We start from the raw sequence: 22,531 nt of genomic DNA on the forward strand, positions 1-22,531 counted from the left end.
GCTGTCGTATATGGAATTCCATAATTTTTTATATATTTTTCGCTTAAAATCAGCTAGGATTAGTGAAAAATCAATTATTCTAATGTGGTAAAATGTACTTGATTTCGCGGTTGAAAAAAATATGATACTGTAGTTTTAAAATTTTACATTTCCCGGAAGACATGAATACATGGGTCTGTTCATATCACGGAAATTAAACCCCTCGAAAACAAGATTTCACATTTTATAAAACTGATAAAATTTGATTCTAGTATTCGTGCAGTTTGATTCGAGGAAAAGGAAAGTATACACACATTTTTTTTGAAGAATTATAAAATAAGGAAATTATAAAATGACGTTAACAATGTAATGATATACAGCAAAATACATACACAGGATAATACTTTTGTCTTTCAGGATGCTTAACGACGTTTTTTTTTTTTTGTACCATAAAACCTGTTCGAGTCATTTTTTTTCTGCTCTGAGATGCCTTGCCATTGATTTATGTGCGGTCTGAAATGGACGATTATCAAAGTAATAAGTGTTTCCACTTATTGTAATGAATAGAATTTGTTCTTCAAATTAAAAGTTCAAGTGTAAAGAATATTATATTCACAAATAATTTATACTTATAAAATAAATAAAATTGTACATGTTCCTATAAGATTCACCCACCTTTGTTAACCTGAAGTACTTCGTAGGTTTCATCGTTGACATATAAAGGGTTTTGTTGACTTTTGTTGTCACTGTTATAAATCAACAAGAATGCAGAAAAAATCCAAAATTTATTATTAGTATTTTACAAATGATAGTTTAATTCTATTTTTTAAAGAACAATATAGATTTAAAGAGTGTTTACCTTTCTTTTTGATCTTCAATTTTCCCTGAAATTTTGTAAATAATATCTTATGAAAGATATTCGCCACATGAACAACAATATATTCATGATGAATGAAAGATAAACCGAAATTTCAGTTTTATATATTCTCTGCATTTTAAATTTTGTTATTCGAGCGGGTAATATTTTGAGAAATGGCAAAATACACCTCTTTTGCTTTCACTAAATTGCGAAAGTTTGTCTTAATACCTGTCATTATTTAATTATTACATAATGACCAGGTCATTCATTGCTGAAATGTACCTAAATGTATACTTTTGAAACATTTGATTAGATTTATGTTGTCATATTTGTTGCCCCGAACGAAGTCTGGCGACATTTTGTTATTCTAGACCTAAAATTTTGTTCGCAAATGCTCTCGCAGATGGCTGGGAGAATTTTAAAGAAACTTCACAGAAATGATAATCACCAATTCTAGATGTACAATTTACATATGAGTTTTTCAAAATGAAAACCGTTTCATTGAAACAGACAAACTAGATTTTTTCTTAATTTCATTTTTCTCAGTGACTGCTGAGACCGAAGTTGTTAAAACTTTGAAGGATTGTACATTGTTCTGGAATGCCACATGTATTCCACATCTACTAGACGGCCTTTTTCTTTTTACTTCTTTTTACCTTTTTATTTCACATATAAATCTTAATAAAAAGAACGACTATCTAGTTTGTTCGCCAGATATGTATATTGTCCCACAATTGACTTTTGTTTATTCCCAACAAACTATACAGTGATTCCTCAGATAATAGTAACTTGATATGAAGAACCAGATCACGCCGAATCATCAAATCAAAGTAGACGCGAAGAGTCGATCGCTAGTTTGATATGAAGATCCGCGTACATGAATGAGATGTGATCTGGCTTTTCAGATCAAATTTCTTGTTATAATGGTAAATTTATTGTATGCCCCTCTATTTAACTGTAGTGAAATGTAATAAATGTACATGTACATTTATCTTAAAAAAACAAACAAACAATCACATGTTCAATGATTTTTTTTACACGCTAAAACCATCATATATATGACATGTACTACGTCATCAGTTTCAGAGTGTGGTGATATGATATGGATTCAGAAAACTATAGTGCGGTGATCCGGAAAGTGATTACGTTATAAAACGAAATCAACAGTAAAATTGGGTGATGCCTAGTTTGGTATGTAATGAAAATGTATGTATATTGAAAACAGAATATGGTAACATACATTATTATTAAATATTTTAAAAAAGTGTTGGTATTCTTCAAACTACTTTTTTCCATTTCTCTTGAAAAGCTCACCAGAATTTCCACCAGAACAAGAGTTTCCCTTTTTTCTTCTCATACACTGTATCAGGAGGACAATACTTAACACAACGATGATAGCCACCAGTAACCCAGTAGTTGTTCCAAATGCTGCAGCTGTTATACATTGAGTTTCTTCACCAGGTTTAGCTGCATCTCTCATGCCTTGAGAGTCTACATCAGTTTTCGCTGAATGAATTTAATGCAAAAATATTATTAATATGTTATAGTATTATGAATAATTATGAATTTAGAATATACTTGACTTTGAGAATTAAAACTAAGAATTTTTTTCTGATATTCAGCGTGTTCATCTATTCGTCCCACGTCTGTCACTTATGGTCATTTGAGTTCTTTCAATCATTAATATTCATTAAATCTTTCCTTACGAACGTCGCCGAAATATGGATGAAAAATTGCAGACTCGGCATTTAACAATAACAATCATCAATCAGTCAATCCTTACTAACACGTTCATTTAATAATGTATAATATCTCTTTATATCTGTTCAAATTACAAAATATTCAAAAAATACAGACCACATTACTTCAATGATTCTTACAGAAAACGGTGATGATAACTGGATCCGAAACTTCGTCGTATATATAGATAGAGGGGGATATTCCTCTGCATCTGCAAACCTTCCCATTGTGACGTACATTTGCTTTGATTTCTATGTAAGTCTCTGTTCCTATGTCCACTCCATTCTGCGGTGCAGTGTTGTCACAGATCCATCTCCAGCTTATTTGTGGATATCCCAATGTTGTAAGATTACACTTTATGTTTATGTATTCACCACTCTGTACAGTTGTAGGAGACAAGGGATAAATCATAGGTCGTGCCTTTGGTGAATCTTGCAAAAGTCAACATAGGTTATAGACGTTATTGCGCATTGTATCCTAATTCAGAAAGTTCATGTTCAATATGTAGTAGTTAAAGCAGATAACTGGGTTTTTTCCCGGATCTATACATCTTTAATTTTCAACATAGTCCCATGGCCACTGAAAGTATTACTCATTGAATCTTTCTGTGCACTTAAGCATAATTATAATTATGAGAATTGGCATTAATAGCGATTCTCTGTAACCACTTAAACTTCTTTGCCACGCATGGTCACCGATTTTGATGAAACTTTGCCCATTACTACAACTTGACACCAGAAACATATATCAAATAAAATTTCGTTGCTATGTGTCTTGGTTGCCATGGTAACAGCCAGAAAAGTTGAAAAAATTGAGATTTTCAGCTACTTTAAATCTTTATTAAGTCTTAATAAAGACTAAGAAAAACAAACAAACCATTCTCCCAAAAACATGACACCTTGTTGCCACTTATGCTATAAAGAAACTATTTAGAATTAATCTCTAAGTAAGTGGTAACCATGGGTACATTTTGAATACATTTTAGATGCTGAAAAATGCTGAAAAACGCTCTATAGTCACAAATGATAGATGTTACATGATCAAACTCAATCAACAACGTAAGAAAAACAATGAAAAATATTTGACCTCATGTAATTAGGTATTGGCAATATTATTCTAAAAATAACTTTCATGGTTGCCATGGTAACACAGTGTCACCATGCAAAAACTGTTGCTATGATTGGGTTAATGCTACTATCGTAAGGAAAAACAATAAAATTCATGACTGGCACATATGCATCCTTAGGACCTTGCAACACCGACAACATAAGAAAAATTGAGATTAATTGATACTTTGCAGTGTAACCATGGAAACAACGTACTAGTTGTTTAAAGTGATATTTTTTTGCTGCTTTGGGTATTTACTAACTTTTTAATCAAGAAATATATTATTTGAATCACCCTGAATAGTACTTATCTCGTAGAACTAAAGTTGAATATCAAATATTGATAAAGGTTATTGAAAAATACAACACTGTTGCTATGGTTACCAAGAAGAGAAAATGTTCGATTTTGTTAATTTTTTGTCAATATTAGACCCTATGTGCCAGCTTTTTGCATCCAGTTAGAGATTGGATGATAGTCAAAATTGAAAGTCAGGTTAGTTGTTCACATATATCAATCATTAAAGTCTTGGGAATCTACATACAACGATACGTATCCAAGGAAACAGAGTATTTTTCAGATTTTTATGCATGTTTTTTCGCCTTATTTCCATAGCAACGCACTATTTAAAGAATTGAAATTGAATTTTTTGAAATGTGAAAATTAGGGTTACACCAAGGCCTTTAATAATTGATCATCAGTTATATAGAAATATGTTTTTTAAAAAGATAGGATAAGATTAAAACACTAAGAGAGTAAAATTAAAATCCCTTCGTGGTATTAAAACCATGGCAACCATTGCCAACCTATAAGAAATATCATATTTTGTCCTTGGTATATGTTACAAGGATCTTTTCTCTATTAATTGCTTGCATTTCAAGCTATAATTGTTTTTATTCTTTAGTGTATGACTTTATAAAATTAAATGAACAAAATTATTACTTTTGAATACATTGTTGCCATAGTAACGTATGTTATAGATGATTTACCAAACATGTTTATCATGCATTTAAGACACCAGGCCTTTAGCTTTCAGAAACAGTCATTGCCACTTGTTTGCTTTGCTGCAAACGTTAACTGTGGGACTCTGAAGATGTTGAAAAATGCCATTTTTCAAACTTTAGGACATGTTGCTATGGTAACCATGACACGTAGCAACCAATTTTTGCCTGGTTTGAGTTTACGGTATCAAAGACTTTTATCATAGAGAGTTTGGAGAAATTCTGAGACTATGCGTGCCACAGCCCCTATATAAAAGTTCAAGTCATTACAGAGAATGGCTCTTAAATATGCAGATGTGGTCCATCAAAGATCAACCAGCATGTTATAAAGTAATATATGTTATTAATATTCTTCCTTATGTTACGCTAAAAACAGGAAGTTTTTTTTTAATGAAAAATTTACAAAAAAAAAACAGTCTCCCATAGGTGATACAACATTCCTGAGGGAAACACAGCAAAGTCTTGTTTTTGAAAAAAAACCTGTTGCATCCATACACAAAAAACTTCATTTAAATCAGATGAATGTGTATGTGTGTGTTAATTTATCAAAATTAACAAATTAGTAAGAATGAGTGATGTAATCAAATACTTACGATAAACACGCATCACATAACGATAACGAGATGGGTAGTCGTAAAATAAAACAGTCGAATGTGATTTCGCTCTGCAATAACAAGATTTCCCGTCATGATGCCAATTTGCCGTGAAAATCATGTAAGTATAAGAGCTTTTAAATGTTACATTTCTCATCTGTTCGTCACCACAAAACCATGTCCACGTGATTGGAGGATTTCCCAAGGGATATACGCTACACCTGAATTTCATTAAGTCGCCTTCATAGACATGTCTGACAAAATTTTCAGCATAGGAATTTATTTTCATGCCGAGATCTGGATCTAGACTCGGGGGTGACGATGGAATAGCTGCAATGTAACAAATACTCATATTGCTTAAAATTTATGATTAAAGCAATTTTCCTTTAGGCAAAGACCGAAAGGGTTTATGCTTGTATATGTATCTGTCCTGATTTGGCTTTACAATGAGCGAGGAAGTAAAGGAGATTCATATATCGAAGTTTTACTGATTTGCTGTCTTAAAAAACGGCATCTTTTTTGTTTTGTTTTTTGAATATACATGATTTTTGTACACAATAATATTTCAGGTATTGTGGACATGTCTTAGACGTTGTGATTATTTCGAGGTCTTACAAGTAGTGATTATTTCGATGTGTGCAAAACAAAGAAGCTTCAATAGGGGAAATATCGAAACTTAAATTTAGTTAATTTTCATTTCTAAAACAAATCGTAAGTCATTACCGACGTTTCAAGTATAGAAAATAGATAATTAAGATAAAATATGTTGGGGGTAATAAATTAGCTATAATTAAATCTTGCTTAAATATTAGCCACGAAATAAGGTACCGATTATTTAATATATGATGTAGATACTGATTTTGCACATACAGCAATTGATATTGGTGAGGAACTTTTCAAACTGTACAATTGGTTGATTATAACCTTTCTTATTTAAATAAATAACACATTCAAAAGACATAATGTCTTGTAGGAGGAGTAACGTTTTAAAGGAAATTCACAGAAATGTTTAGTAACCATGGCAACACTGTTCATCAAAATCAAAAACCGATGCATTAAAATATGTATCTTGGTATTGTCTTCTTGTATGCCAAATCATATTAAAAGCAGACCAAAACTGTAGCAGGAGTAGCCTTTTAAAGTAATTTCTAAGTCTGTTATCTTTGCCATCGAAATGCCCATGATATCACCAGTTTGACATAATGTGATACTACTCTCCGGATTTATTTGCATGACTGAAAGTAACTTTATGACTCTGTTCTAATGTATGACCAAATTGTTAACACAGCGATTAAGTAATTTACCCTCTGGTCATTATGATGTAGAAAATATTTTTAAGTGAGCCCATCCAATTTTAGCCATTTCTTAAATATCACCTTAAATGAAGGGAGAACCTTAAATGAAAAAAGTCTTGATAGTTCTTTTCCAGCATAACATTCTTGATTAGTAGTACCTGACAAAAAATGAAGTATAAAGTCCAGCTTTTAGAATTTTACTTTACCACGTGTTACTTATTGTAAGATTTTTGAAACACAGTTTTAATGTCACATACAGATCTTAGTATATTAATGTGAGACCATTTCAATTCATGTTTCAGATTACTTGTGGATATATCTTAGTGTAAACCATTCGTAACATATTTGTATTGTTTGTTGCTCAGTAAGGACTCTCTTGGGACACACAGAATATTTTAAAAGCATTATGATAGCTTACCTTTAATAATGAAAATACCATGCATTGATACATGAAAGGAATATGATTAACAATTGAACTTACTGTCTGATATTACAGTTGAAAAGATGCAAAAGGTCCAAATAAATTCCAGGTAAATCATTCTGGAGAAATAATACACATTAAAGCGAAAGAAATACTTATAATTTTTATACAGGAAGTATTGACGTAATAAATATTTGTCTTGTAGAAAGACTTTTTTTTTTAAAATATCATTCTAAACATATAAGGAAAAGGCTTAATATTTTTTTAAGCTTTGGTCCAATCCCATTTGTGAAAGTTTGTAAACAATAAAATAACTTCAAATCAGAGATAAAAAAATCGATTTACAATAGTTATAAAAGATTTCCGTTTTCTGTTTAATAGTATGTCGACACGATATATTCCAGTGAGCTTGAAATGAAAGGTACCACAAAGTCTGACACATCTGTTTCATATTTGGATATTTTCCTAGAAAAAGACTTCAATGGTAATCTAGCTAACAACAAAGCTTTATGATATAAATAAATTTGTATTTATTTAACAATATTCCAGTCACTTAAATATGGTGTTTATGTCTCTCAACTGATTCGATTTTCAAGAACATATTCTGAGTGTGATTAATTTTAAACAGAGACAGGTTTATGACAAAGAATATGATGATACAGGGATTTCAGCTATCTCCGTTTAAAGTCGGCATTTCACAAATTCTATTGGTCGTTATAATGTCATTGCTTGCAAAACAACCAACCGTTGAGTCATGTTTTCATTGACATTTTTTCCAACGCATGATAGGACATTGTTTTTATACCATTTTGACTAACTTTATTTTATCAATTAATACAGAGGACTTAGGGCGGGTGTGACCAGTCAATAAGGAAAGTTTTCTCCTCCTAGGCACCTGATCACCTCTCTGGTGTTTTCAAGAGTTTGTATTTTCGCCTGTTCACAATTCATATTCTTCAATCGATATATGAGATTGATCACTGTTCATTAGCTTCACCGTTATATGTCTAGTATTTTATGCTACATATCATATTCTAAACATGAATAAACAGCAATATGCATCATTTAGCTTTTAAGCATATTTTTAATCGTTAAAAGAGTGAAATTCTAATTGAAATTCAAACGAAAACATAATTTCAGAAAAATAGTACTATGGGAAAGCTAAAGAAATACAATATCCTTTAAGATGTTAGAGTTGGATTATACTTTTAATAATTAGATATATTTACATTTGCTGTGTTTTTCTACTACGCCAACTGTGAAATTGATTTGAAAGTCATTTTTGTATATACTCACGCGTAGAAATATACACGGTGAAACTCGCGCTAAAGTGACGTCACAGGCTACAGAGACGTAAATAAAAATGTAACGATATAGGGCAGCAAGAAATTCAAATATTGAGTATATTATTGGTGCTTTTAAGCTTGTAAAATGTAAATATAAGGAATGTTTTAAGACTTGCACTTAGGCATACATTATTTTTTATGAAGCACTAGCACGCTTCATGAAATCTGCCTACGTGACAAGTCTGTGTGATTTACACACCAATAACTCACACAAAACTTAAAAACATTCCTTAAAAGAAAAACATTCCTTGGGGACTTTGACCTAACTTCGAATACTTTAAATTTGTAGTCTACTCTTAGCTTTCTTGCATGATTTTATGTCAGTTAAGCATTACACAGCAAGTTAAATAAAAATATACATGAAAAATTCTTAGTATAAAAGGATATTGTTTCAGAAAATTTTATTATTTTAGATATAAAATTTCAATGTATTTATAATTTTACTAAGGTAAGCATGATAAATGCCCGTGAATACACCTGTATTTTCTGTAAAGATAACGTAGAAACTTGTTCTACAGAGAACTTGATATTGACCGTGCCTTGATAGACGTTTTAACCTAAGATCTCCGATTAACCATCTACAGGGAAAGAATACTGATTGAAAATTTTGGGGTTTTTTTTAGATCATGTATGCATTTCTAGGATTATTGATTGTCTTCACTGTTGGCAAGTAACCTTTTTTTCAATATTTAATTCAAATAAAATTGAAAAATAGACTTATTGCTGAGTTCTTAAAACACTATTCTAGAACACAATGAATGAATTCCCTAGAACTTAGATACCCAGAACTCGGAGTAGAAGATGACGATTTTTCCTATTCATTATTTTTTAAGGATATATATTTGTTTCATTGTCGGCCGCAGGAGCGGCCGATCTATTTGTGATTTTGTTAGAAAGTGCGCATGGGGAAATGAGGTGTAATTTCTTTTTTAGTTTGGTAAATTAATTCGTTGATGATAACATGTATTAAAATTAGAGTAAAAACTTGATACGAATAAAGTCTTAGATGTTGTTATTATTTATTATTTCAATTTTCGTTCTTCATCAGATAATTATTAATTTATGATTATATAAAATGGGTTTACAATAGGTACTCCCCGACATGGGAGAGTATAAGATGTGAACACAAATCGTTATGATTTTCCGGATAATAATTACAGTTGTACATTGTAAAAGTGATGAATTTAAAAAATGAAATGTTTGTTAAACTAGTAAAAATAATTTTGTATATGCTTCAGCTGCGAATAAAACTAGGATATTTTTTCTACACTTTTCATTTATTGTGATGTCCATCACTGCGCCATGCTGCATAGTCTGCGGCATGATCACGTGACAAAGATTTGGGTATCAGCACGTGGCTCATCTGTAGATTTCCTTTTTGTTACATTTTTTTTTATCTTTCCTTCTTTCTTTATTTTTTTTTTGGGGGGGGGGGTGTTGGGGGGGAAGACGAGGTTCTATCCTGAAATAAAAATGTTAACTCTTTCAGCTTTGAATATCTTGCACTTTCCTTGAAAGCTTACTTGTGAAAATACTTTTTTTAAATGCTACATTTTGTTTGCGGCCGATTTGGTGGTTTGCATCAAATTTACTTGTATTCCGTTGAAATAATGCGAAACGTGTCAAAAATTAAAGTCATTCCAGTAACAGCGTGTCACTTTGTTAGATCGAGCGTACTAAAAGTTCACATGTTTAATCACCATGTGTCTCATCGGTTGGATGAAAAGAATACTACTTTGCATATAAAATACTATCATTCTAAAAACAGCGTGTCATTTTGTTAATGAAACGTGCTTAAGTTTCAAATGTTGATCACCATATTTCTCACCGATTGGATGTTTGATCTTAATGAAATGAATACTACTTTGCATAAGAAAAATGGATATTGACTGGCCACGTGTTGCTGCTTACTGCAAATGTAGTACTCGTAAACAATCATTCAATGCGACTGGTCAGTTTAATCACTCTATTGCCGGGTTCTCTGTTTCATTTGCAAAACGTGATTTTTTTACGATTTTTCACAATTGTAATAAGCAACAACACGTGCTCAGTCAAAGCCATTGTCAACTTCTCTGTTAATATGCAAAACAGTATTCTTTTCACTAAAATCAAACATCCAATCGATGACAAATATGGAGATCACCTTGTGAAACTTTAGCAGGCTTGATCAAAAAAAGTGAAACACTGTTGGAATGATAATAGAACTCGGACTATGTCAATATGTGTACATTTCCCCCCTAAATCCAGATTATAAAGAAAAATATACTTGTGGATACTTTCTTTTGAATGAGTTCATGTTTACAGAACATAAGAAACATTAAGTATTTTCATTCTATATTAATTTCTTATTCGAAGATAAGACCTTTATTCCAAATACGTAAGTTACTAAATGCTTTTTTTCAAAGATGGTGCTTGTGTGGACAAAATGGCCGACTGTGGGAAGCTTGGATGTGAGGGATATGTCTGGAATACCTTTACTCGGCATTACTGTTTACACTACTGCGGAGTCTGCCCTTGTCAGTATAAACATGCTTCACGTGTTTTATGCATGTAGAAAAAAATATGTGATTTGATATTTTTCTGATTTTAATCAAAATTAAAGTTTTATGATGAAGAAACTTTTTACACGTATGAGAACACTCGTAGATTGTAAGTCCATATAGCCATTAAAAGGTGGGGGAGTTCTCTGATTGTTTAAGTATTTTTACAGAATATACCAATAAAATTATAAGTATGAATTAAGTAAAGTAACATTTTTTGTGTTATAATGATGCATTTTTTAAAAAAAAATATCACAAAAGCAATACAATGAAGGTTTTTTTCTAAAACCCTCTTTTAAGAAAAATTTTCATTGTATCAAACATTTTTTTAGATCTACATCTACCGAACTGTGTGGACATGGCGAGTAATTGTAGTGTAGTTGGGAAAGCATATTGTACGGATCCTCACCTTCAAGACGTGATGAGACTAAATTGTCCGGCTTATTGTGGATTTTGTTCTCGTGAGTACTATCAAATTCGCTCTTCAAAACCAGCATCAAACTTCCTTAAACATCGTTTAAGTTCCATTGTTGGACTAGTTTTGTATTCAGAATGGTCAAAATAATGATCAAGTGCTATAGTAAGCTCTTTTTCATGAGAATCTCAAACTGAAATAAATATTTCAAATTTTGATTACATTTTAGAGACGTATCCTTTGAATATGAGTACAGAATATTGAGTACTATGACTTGTTATGTTCCCCAAACGAAGTTTGGGAACATATTGTTTTTACTCTGTTTCTTCTTCTTATTATTATTAGGGTCTTCCGTCTCCAACGGAAGACCCTTCTATTATTCTATTGTTTCTTTTTCACTTTTATTATTAAGTCTTCCGTTCACAACGGAAGACTTATAGTGATTGTATTGTTTCTTTTTAAGTCTTCCGTTCACAACGGAAGACTTATAGTGATTGTATTGTTTCTTTTTATTATTAAGGTCTTCCGTCTTCACGGAAGACCTTATAGTGATTCTACTGTTTCTTATTATTATTATTATTATTATTATTTTTTTCCCCAAAATTTTGTGCAGGCGATTTCTCAAAAACTATTCAGTGGTTTTAAATGAAACTTTCAGGAATTATGCGTCGTCAAATGAACTTTGTTCATCAGAAGGAAAATTTGGAAAACTCGCTTCTGGTGCCAAGTTATTGACAGTTTTCTGATTTTAAAATGAAATTTTGTCCCCCCCTTTTTTTCAAAAATGGTTTAAGATATGAACTGGAGACTTGTTAGAGATGATAGGTTATGTCTTCTAGATGAGGGGAATCACCTTTTTGTGCGTCGTCAATACTTCCGGTCTTTACCGGATGCGAATTTAAAAAAGTCGTATTTTGAAACTTTTTTGTTTTTCTATATTTTTCTTTTATTTTAATAAGGTTAATAGAGACTCTTCTGAAAGTGCTTAATATATAATTTATTTTAGAATTGATCAATCCAAACTCTAGATATTCGCATTTCTAAATTTGAAGCGGGTCCAAAATGGCGGCTGTCTCTGTAAACTCCGATAAGTAGGTCAGAATTTACGGAGTCAGCCGAGCGTTTGTTTGAATGAAAGTACCATAAGGATCAAAGAAATGTGAAGGAAATGTTGGATTGTCACATCACAATTACGTTGCAATTCTGTTTCGCAATAGAGTTTTAATCCGGGGTTTCCTCAAACGTCTACTATAATTTTTCTTGTCTGTATCTCAAAGTAGAAAAACGACATGACTACAAGTGGAAATACGATAACTACAAACTTTTGTTTTACACCACGGAAAAACTGATCCTAAACCATGGTTATAAGTAAAAGCTTTTCAAGAAACTTGCCTGACTAAAGCAATCAATATATAGTAATTATTACCTGGCCATTGTTTTTTCCCCATGCAGGCTTGTGTCATATTAAATGAACAGAAAAGACAGAAATAAGAAAACCATTTTTTTAAAGATTGTTTAATGAAAATGATTTAAATATTTTTTTTCTAAAAGATGTTATTGAACATAAATGGTATCAGATTCCTTGACCGTCGCAGGACGAGACATGTTTTTGGGCGAAACATTCTAATCTTCCCATGAATGTGTAACTAATCGGGATAGTCCACTTTGGGGGTAAACAGGAAAATAAAACTTGTAGAAAAACTTACCTAAATCACTGCTTCAGTGTTACTTATCCATACGATATATAATAAGTACAATATGATAAATATACTTTCTCAAGCTCGATATTCAGGTTATAAGAACATACATTTTGAAATTTCATTGAAACCATCACCATTCAATAGAAAATACATTCCGAAGGATATGCGCGAATATTTACCCGTGACATTTCGCTCGAAATAATGTATCGTGATCTTCTTTTCGTAGTAGACAAATGGTCTGATGCAGAAGTATATAGAAGTGCAGAAAAAGATTACATGGACATGCCTGTATATGGAATTACATGAAATAAAAAGTTGAATACATAAAGAATAAAAGAAAGTAAACAGTATCAACAGAGAATGGCTAAAGATATGAATATGAAACTTGCTGAGGTGATAGAGCATCAAATGTAGATATATTGATCGACAATTAATTTTCGTCGTTCTTACTTCCGGTCGCAAACGAAAGTGAATTCAAAAATGTTAAATTTGCAACTTTTTTGTTTTTCAATATTTTTCTTTGGGATTTACAGGGTTTTTTTTTTTTTCTTTTATTAAAAATATATGCAACATACAACATATTGGGCAAAGATTATATTATACATTACAATTAGTATTTTTATGACATATCAGAATTATAATACATGTACTTCTGCAGAGAGAGAGAAAAAAAATATGCATCATACCTGTCTAATAAGCATTCTACTACTTTTACAGCATTTTCTTTAATCAAAACAGTGTGGGTTTTTTTTCAGCAAACTTTTTTTTTAAAACGCGTATAAATTGATTTAAAGGATATACAATGTATATATATATAGGGAAAAAAAAGTATTGAATCCGGGTAGCTAAAGGGGTCTTATTCAACACCAGCACTGTCCATAATGAGGACCCCTAGCTACCACACATGAGGACTGTTTTCCTCATGTGTTGGATATACAAATGTCTACTCCATAATTAGCGTAACATAAGATTTTTTTTTCTACAAACAATTTGCTACATCACTATATAAGTTATTTCCTATTTTGCCACATTTTCTCACAATAGAATTTTGTAAAATGAGACAGTTTTTAACATAAGATTTCAATTTATCTTCTGACATTCTTTCATTATTGAATCGACTCTTCATTTTATACTTATATATAGTAAAACAAAGAAATGAAATTAGATTATTCAAAATACATGTTTTTTCTGATAATTCACCGTAAAATCCCAACAAAATACGTTTCCATGAAACATTAAATTTTAAAAATATACTAGTTTTTCGCCATAAAAAATTGGTAATTGCACAGGAAAATAGAAGATGTTCACTATCTTCTAATACATTGCATAGCTCACACATTGGCGATACATCTTTATTCCATTTACTTACACTTGCATTAGTATTTAACAGACAATTAAGCAGCTTGTAGTTGAATTCTGCAATCTTTTTGTCATACATATTGAGAATTTTTGAAATGTATATATTCTTCCATAATGTTTTATCATCTATGTTAAAATATTTATTCCACTTATTCTCATAAATTGAATTATGAAATTTTGACTGAACTAAGACCGAGTAGTAAAAATCACTTTTTAAAGTTTTGGTCGACTTAAAACAGTTGTTTCTAAACAAAAACGAGTCATTATTATGGATGTTAATATATTTTGCATAGGAACAATCAAGTTTTGATTTGAAAGGTCTTAGCGTCTTTTTGAGCATGATATATTCACAGTAAATATTGTTTTTACTTCTTAATTTATCCCAAAAGTAATCTAATGCATGTATTTCACCATTTTCATCAAAAAGATCTTTCACATACAATATACCACTCTTGATCCATTGTTCAAAACATAAAGTTTTGGAATCATATCGGAACAAATTATTGTGCCAGATAAATTGGGATAAAAATTCTTCCTTCAAAATACTGTTGCTTTGCTTGAATTTTTTACACTTATTAAGCATTGAAAAAACTTCCACATAAAATTGCGGGAAATTAGTCAGTTCCCAAAATTTTTTATCATCCAAGTTATAACTCGTTGTTTTAATAATATCATGTATTGATAAATTACTATTTTCTAATAGACTGTTTAAAGTAAAGTGCGTGATTGTATTTTTATCTAAAATTCTTCTTACCCAAGAAGCTTTTGCAGCAGAAAATTTACTTACTTTCAACATCAATTATCCCTATTCCTCCTTGTTCAATTTTACCAATCAAAGTATTTCGTTTAATTCTCTCTCTTTTGTTCCATAGAAAGTTGAAAATGATTTTTGAAACTCTTTTAAAGAAGTCTTTATCAGGATTAGGTAAAATAAATGCATTATACACAAGCTTTGATATTGCTAAAGTATTGATTATTGTACATTTTCCAAATATTGTTAATTTGCGTTTTCGCCAAACACTTAAGATTTTTTCAAGTTTTTCAAGTTTGCTTAGCCAGTTTTTTTCATAACACACGTCTTTATTATGACCTAAGTATATTCCAAGAGATTTAACACTTTCAGTTGCGATTTTTACACCAAATAAGTCATCATTGTTGCAGTACTTATCAATTAAGGAACCAGTTAAAATGCATTCAGTTTTAGATAAGTTTAGTTTCGGACCAGCAACTTTACTAAATTGGTGAATAATATCTAAAGTAGTTGCCAATGAGTTGGTATCTTTTAATGCATTTGTACAGTCGTCAGCATGTTGAACTATCTTGATGTTTTTTGAAGCATTTTCATTAAATGATAGACCATGTATATTTTTGTTATTTCTAATTTGGATAGCAAGTGTTTCTAATACGAAAATGAAGAGAAGTGCAGACACCGGACATCCTTGACGTATTCCCCTTTCCATAGAGCAAGATTTTGAAATCCATCCGTTATTTTTAATTTTGAAAGTAGGATTATTATACAGAGTTTTGATCATGTCAATAAAGTGTTCTCCAAAGTTAAATTTGCTTAATGTTTTGAACATGAAGTTATACTCAACAGAGTCAAATGCTTTTTCGAAATCTAAAAATAACAATATGCCATCAAGATCATGATTCATACAGTGCTCATATATGTCAAGTATCAGTCTCGCATTTTCTCCGATGTATCTTCCTTTGATATATGCACTTTGTTCTTTTCCTATAATATTTTTAGCAACTAGCTGTAATCGTAAGGCTAAAATTTGTGCAAAAATTTTATAATCCACATTTGTAAGACTTATCGGTCTATAGTTTTTTAATTTATCTTTTTCACCTTTTTTGTAAATTAGGGAGATTATTGCGTCTCGTTGTGAAAATGGTAGAATTCCAGTTTCAATACTTTTAATTAAGCATGAGAAGTATATATCTTTAATATCATTCCAGAACATTTTATAAAATTCTGCTGGAAGTCCATCTGATCCAGGAGATTTGTTATTTTTCATATGACTAATAGCTTCCTTACACTCAAACATTGTCGGTAACTTATCGCAATTATTTTTCTCATTTTCGCTAATTTTCGGACATTCAATATTTTCAAGGTATTTTTCGATATCGTGATCACAAATTCTTTTACTCTTATATAATGTATTATAGAAATCGACTAAAGCTTTCATAATATCATCATTTTCTTGATAGACAATATTATCGTCATTAGTAACTTTATTAATTGTATTGTCGCCCTGTTGCTTTTTTTCTAGATTTAAAAAATATGCAGTACTTTTTTCGCCCTTTTCCATCCAGATGGCCCTCGATCTTATGTAAGCCCCTTTACATTTTTGTGCATAGAATTCATCAATTTCATTTTCAAGTTGTCGTTTTTATCTCATATTTATGTGAGAATAGGGTTTATTTTCCAATATTTTAATTTGATTCTCAATAAAATTAATTCGCTTTTTTTTTGGAAATTGCATTTTCTTTAGAATAGGCTATTGTAAAATTTTTAATTGATATTTTCAGGCATTCCCATTTAGCGATGGGGTCATGATCATGTAATCTAGATATTTCTTTTTTAATGAAGTTTCTTATTTCATTGCAAAATTTTTCTTTGTTTAAAGGTGACGTATTCATTTTCCAATAACCACTCCCTCTAATATTTTCTGTTGTACAGAAATCAAAGTATAAACCTAAGTGGTCACTAAATCTTGTCCCGTCATAATTAGGAGCTTTTCTTAATAAAATTTGATTAAATCTAAAGCAGAAACTTTCTGCCATAAATACATAATCAATTCTAGATTTGGGATTATTGTCCGCATCACACCATGTGTATCCCTGTTCGTTATTTTTATCACTGAAGGACCAACAGTCGATCAAATTAAATGATTTCATAAAGTTTCTTAAAGCCTTTACATTTCTATTATTTTCGATGATATCTATTTGACAGTTGAAATCTCCGCATACTATTAAGTTATCTAAATTCATAGCATGTTTATTGACCCATTTCAACATTTTATGTAAAAATATACTCTTCTCATTTTCATTATTTGGCGCATAAAAATTGGCCAAACTTAAAATTTGTTCAGATAATTTAACATTTACCAATAATTTTCTACCATCAATAGAAGAATGTTTATCTAGTATTTCAATGTCAAGATTTTCTTTAAATAAAATCGATACACCTCTACTATATACCGAATTAGAAAACCTATGAATTTTATATCCATACCAACGTGAATTATAGATTGCTTCACTTGTTTCAACAAAATGTGTTTCTTGCAAACAAATTATGTCAAAATTTGCATCTTTGAGCCATTCAAACAACAAAATCCTTTTCCCATAAGTATTCAAACCTCGTGCATTTATAGAATAGAATGATAGTAGATTTGTCCCCATTTACATGAAGCTATATAGATATGCTTAATTACCCCTGGTCCTTTACATTTCTCTTCCTGTTAGAGTTTCGTCTTGCCTCTCGAATGAAGCCGTCCAGATTAGTCTGGTTATCGTCTGTATTCTTCCTTTGTAGTGAGTTACTTCTGAGTTTCCTGGTAAAGTTTGATGCTATTTTACTCAAAACCGTGCCTAGTCTGTTCTCACCCGGCCATTTATCCGGATTTGTATGGAGGGTGGCTTCTGGATAAAGTCCGGTTCCCCAGAAGATATCGTTTGTGGCTTCGGCGAATAATGTGCTAGCATCTGAATTTTCCAGTTTCTCGCGAAGTTCTGGTACCTGTGTAGCTTTAGCATGGATAATCTCCTCCATTACCGTTTGTTTTTGATCTTGCCACTTTTCTGGAATCTTCACTTTATCTCCTATTCTCTTAGCCTCCAGAGCTGTTGGAGCAATACGGATGTTTTCAGTAGCGTTGAAATCTCCAGAACGAAGAGCTTTAGTAAGCTGGTAGGCATGCTCAGCCGATCTGTGGGTTTCCCCGAAGACCTTGATATCACAGGGGAAAAAGTTAGATAAGGGGTTTTCCTTTCCTTGGAACACCACTATTCGATCAGTAGGTTCGCTGTAGTGCTCACAATCTTTTGATCCCGGCTTATGTCCAGGCCGTTTGCACACACGGCATGCTATTTCTTTTATACAGTCTTTGGCCCTGTGCCCAGTGTCCCAGCAGTTGTAGCATTGTATCTGAGACTCACCCTTCTCCTGTCCATAATGATACAATCTACATTTGATATCCGCACATTTTACAAATCTAGGCAGGGACTTTCCTGTGTCCAGAGGTTTTATATAGAGAAATCGGTTGCCGTTAAGCACGCTTGTCATGCGGTTTGTCGTTTGGTGTCTGATTTTTTCGTATTTAATTTCACTTTTCAATTCTACTTGGAAGCTGTCTAACATTTCAAGGATAGCACTGTCATCAACAGATAACGGCAATCCGCTAATTGTGACCTTTAGGACTGGATCATTAGGACTTTTTGCTCCTGTAGAATAGGGATTTGAGTCATATACCTGTACAGAAAGGTTACGGAGCTCGAATCCTTCAACGGTCAACTTTGTCCTACTCTCTTTACATTTTAGATACACTCGCCAAAGGTCTCTATCACGCTGAATACAGTGAATGTTATCCCCGATCTTATCATGAATCGCCTCATAGAGTTCAAAATCAGTTACCCTGTTACTTTGGTCAGATTGAAGATCTCTGTTCTTCAAATAAATCGGCTTGAACATTATGTTTGCACCGTCAGAATTCATGATTGTTGACAATAGGCTTACCTGAGGAGTACTCACTCGTGAACTCCGCGACACGGTAAACAATTGTATACAAATACACAATACTCAAAATTCCATATCCACATTACAAAATCACATAAACTTGGTTTGAACTTGATAATCACCACTTCTTATGTTGCTTTTGAAACAGAATGGAATTCTATATTCACACAAAATACGAAAATTTTTGTCAATAATCGGAGCAGGTAAATTAAGCGTCCACCATTTACCTGACCATCACGTGACTCTCGGGATTAACAGGGTTAATAGAGAGTCTTTTAGGAGTTTTATGTATGTTTTCATCTTTTTGATTGAAAAAGTTTGCAGAGATTTTTATAAAATTCACTTCCGGTCGAGTGATTACCAGTCCTCAAAATTAGAATTTATTCTCACAATATTGCTTGGCAACAGTAAACGACTGAAGTCTAAAACTTTCAGGTCTGATAGTCAGTCATCAGTTTATTTGAATCGTGAGAAAATCTTGTATCGCCGTTACTTCCGGTCGTGACAGGAAGTGATGCAAAAAAGTGAATGGTTAATGGTTAGCTTTCTTGGATTTTCACGCTGAATTTCTTTTATCACTTTTTCAGAGTGAATTTTTGCTTTTATTTTCAGAATCGGACGGAAGACCTCTCATTGCTCGCAATGAGTTTCTAGTTATTATTATTATTCCTCCCAAATTTTGTGAGCGCGATTACTCAGAGATGGTTGGATAGATTTTCACAATTTTTCACATGATAGTAGGCTGATATATGAAGTTTATATAAAATTCCGTTTTTTGAAAAATTCACTTCCGGTCCGAAGTTACGGCCGAATTTCCAATTTTTAAATGGACTTTTGTCCGGAATTTTTCTCGGAAACGGTGTGAGGTAAAGATGTGAAATTTACAGGGGTATTAGATCATGACATTCTCTTTGTTTCGAAGTTGTTTTCGTGTGTTTCCGGTACTTCCTGTCCGAACCGGAAGTGAACTTGTGTTTGGTCAATTTTCAACTTTTTTGTTTTTTAATATTTTTTCAAGATATTATTATGTATAACAGAGGTTATTCTACAAATACTAAATATATAATTTGTTTTGAAATCAGATTCCACATTTTGCAGATTTTCGGTACCCTCATTTTCCCTATTTACCTAGTGTGTAGACAATGGGCAAAGAAAGATAACTCTGACTTGTAAGTGAGAATAGAACTTTCGAGATAAAGGCGGAAATAGTATCGATGACGTTAGAGACATATACACTCTCCATATCAAAATATTTAGACGTTCTATATTCACTCTTCAAAATTTAAGAGGACGTTGGTTACCGCTTCCAGTGCATGTAAAGTTTGAAGTTGCCAGTGTAGTGTAAGTCTGTATTGACAGTTAGTTAATTTACACATGAATATATCTAAAAAAAAAATTAATATATATATATATGCTAGGTAGCTAATTCAAGTAAATATATTATAAGCACTGAATATACATTTATAGTGATGGACAGGCATGCAGTTTTATCTATTTCGTATATTAAGTTCAGAATACGATAGTTATAAGCCTTCTATAATGCAGACGATTTATTATTCTCTATGATCTGAATGCGAAATTATCCCGATTTCCGAGTTTTACTTTCGATATTAAAAAATATTACATACACTCAAAAAAGGAATTAAGCGATAGAAAATTGTAATACAGTACTGTTTTAAAGCCTATATAAATAAATTGATATCTGCCACTGAAAAGAAAGAAAATCAATCTATAGATTAGATTTGGTTATTACATATATATTTGATAAAAGGTTAAATTATTTATGACACATGATCTATACTCTATATACCCAAGGAATTATAAAAGATGTGAAAAGGCGATTCTTGGATTCTTGTGAAATACTCAAAGAGTTAAAGAGTGTGTGAAATAATGGTACGCTATATGTTTCTTTTGAAAAAAAAACATGATAAAAAAAATTGCACAAGTCTGTTGATATGGGGGATAAGTATATCTGAATGAACACAATTTTATGCAATGATATATAATCATGTACATGCAACTGACGTCCGTACTTTTCCTTGTAATTCATAAAATTATCTAATTCCTTTGAAGCCCCCCCCCCCCCCCGTCTTGAATTTGAATTATATATTCGTTTTAGATTTAAATCTGGAACATGTGAATAACATTACCATTTACATGTATACAGAATTTCATATTTTATAATTATGAAATGTTCAATTTACATATCTGAGAGAGAGAGGAGAGATTCCCTCTTAATCCCGATCCAGACCAAAAATTAGTTCTTTATCGGTCACACCCATTCTTTATTTGATGTTTTCTGATTTCATAGTCAGTCATGGTCACATCCTGTATATTTTTCAGCTTAAAAAGTATCACACGAAGTGCACGTGTGTTGACCTGTCAATCAAAATCACTTGACGCTGTATGCACTGCAATTAAGTAGCCTGAGTTCGAAATGATTTTGAAGTATGATTTTTAAGTAAATCTGCTGCAACAAACTTGTGAAAAAAATAGAATAAAATAAAAAATAAAATATCTCGGTATTATGAACTTCGACTGTGGGACGTGGAGACCGGTCCTTTGGATGAGATCGTATAAATCGAGGTCCCTTGTCGCAGAAGGTGCTGGCATAAAAAAGATTCCCCACTGCTCAATTGCGATAAATGCCAAAGTATAGGACAAAAATTTACAGTCTCCACCGGCGAGTGGTGCGTCTCCATGTGAGTGAAAAATTCTGGAGAGGGACGTTAAACAACATACGTATAATCAATCAATCAATCAATCAATCAATCAATTAATCGATTGCTGAAGAATTACTGTAATTGAATAATTTGTCTTATAGGTATGTTGTCAAATCTTGATATTATAACTTTACAAAACTCAGTGACTTTACGTTTAATGTGATACTAAATTAATTCATTATATTTTTTTATAACACCATCACAATTATGCCAAAACATACACACAGTGAAGTTTATGATAGTACGGTGTTCGTTCGTCTGTTTGTTTGTCTTAGAAATGATTGCAAACATTTTTTTTTAATTGCTAATGATATACGTATATCTCTTATAGGTGCCAAATGTATTATACAAGATTGATAATGAAAATCAAAGTACCTTAAGTACTGAAAGGACTTTTTTCCAGTTATTTTTTTCTTTCACAGTAAATATGATATGTATGTTTTTTTACACAGAAAAAAGCAAATTCTAACAGATTTAGAAGAACGGAAGACTTTTTTGTTGCCATGGCAACAAGAGTCTAGTTATTATTATTATTATTATTCCTCCCAAATTTTGTGAGCTCGATTACTCAGAGATGGTTGGATAGATTTTCACAATTTTTCACATGATAGTAGGCTGATATATGAAGTTTAAATAAAATTCCGTTTTTTGAAAAATTCACTTCCGGTCCGAAGTTACGGCCGAATTTCCAATTTTTAAATGGACTTTTGTCCGGAAT

General features: G+C 31.7%; 1 protein-coding gene and 1 long non-coding RNA gene across 2 annotated transcripts; both read right to left on the minus strand.

Annotated features, from left to right (window-relative positions):
• Window positions 1–417: 417 nt before the first annotated feature.
• Window positions 418–867, minus strand: LOC133179365 (uncharacterized). Its single transcript, XR_009720104.1, has 3 exons — window positions 839–867; window positions 655–725; window positions 418–492 (listed from the first exon to the last, which is right to left on the minus strand). It is a non-coding gene; the product is annotated as an uncharacterized LOC133179365 (long non-coding RNA).
• Window positions 868–2,120: 1,253 nt separating this feature from the next.
• On the minus strand, window positions 2,121–5,628 carry LOC133179228 (uncharacterized). The gene is made up of 3 exons (XM_061314019.1): window positions 5,277–5,628; window positions 2,719–3,009; window positions 2,121–2,344 (listed from the first exon to the last, which is right to left on the minus strand). The coding sequence occupies exons 1-3, from the start codon at window positions 5,626–5,628 to the stop codon at window positions 2,121–2,123; spliced, it is 867 nt and encodes a 288-aa protein (XP_061170003.1).
• Between the last annotated feature and the right edge of the window lie 16,903 nt (window positions 5,629–22,531).

The sequence above is a fragment of the Saccostrea echinata genome, unplaced genomic scaffold (genome assembly GCF_033153115.1).
Source record: "Saccostrea echinata isolate AGI-Se365-2 ecotype Australia unplaced genomic scaffold, CSIRO_AGI_Sech_v1 ptg000004l, whole genome shotgun sequence".
Classification (NCBI taxonomy): Eukaryota; Metazoa; Mollusca; class Bivalvia; order Ostreida; family Ostreidae; genus Saccostrea; species Saccostrea echinata.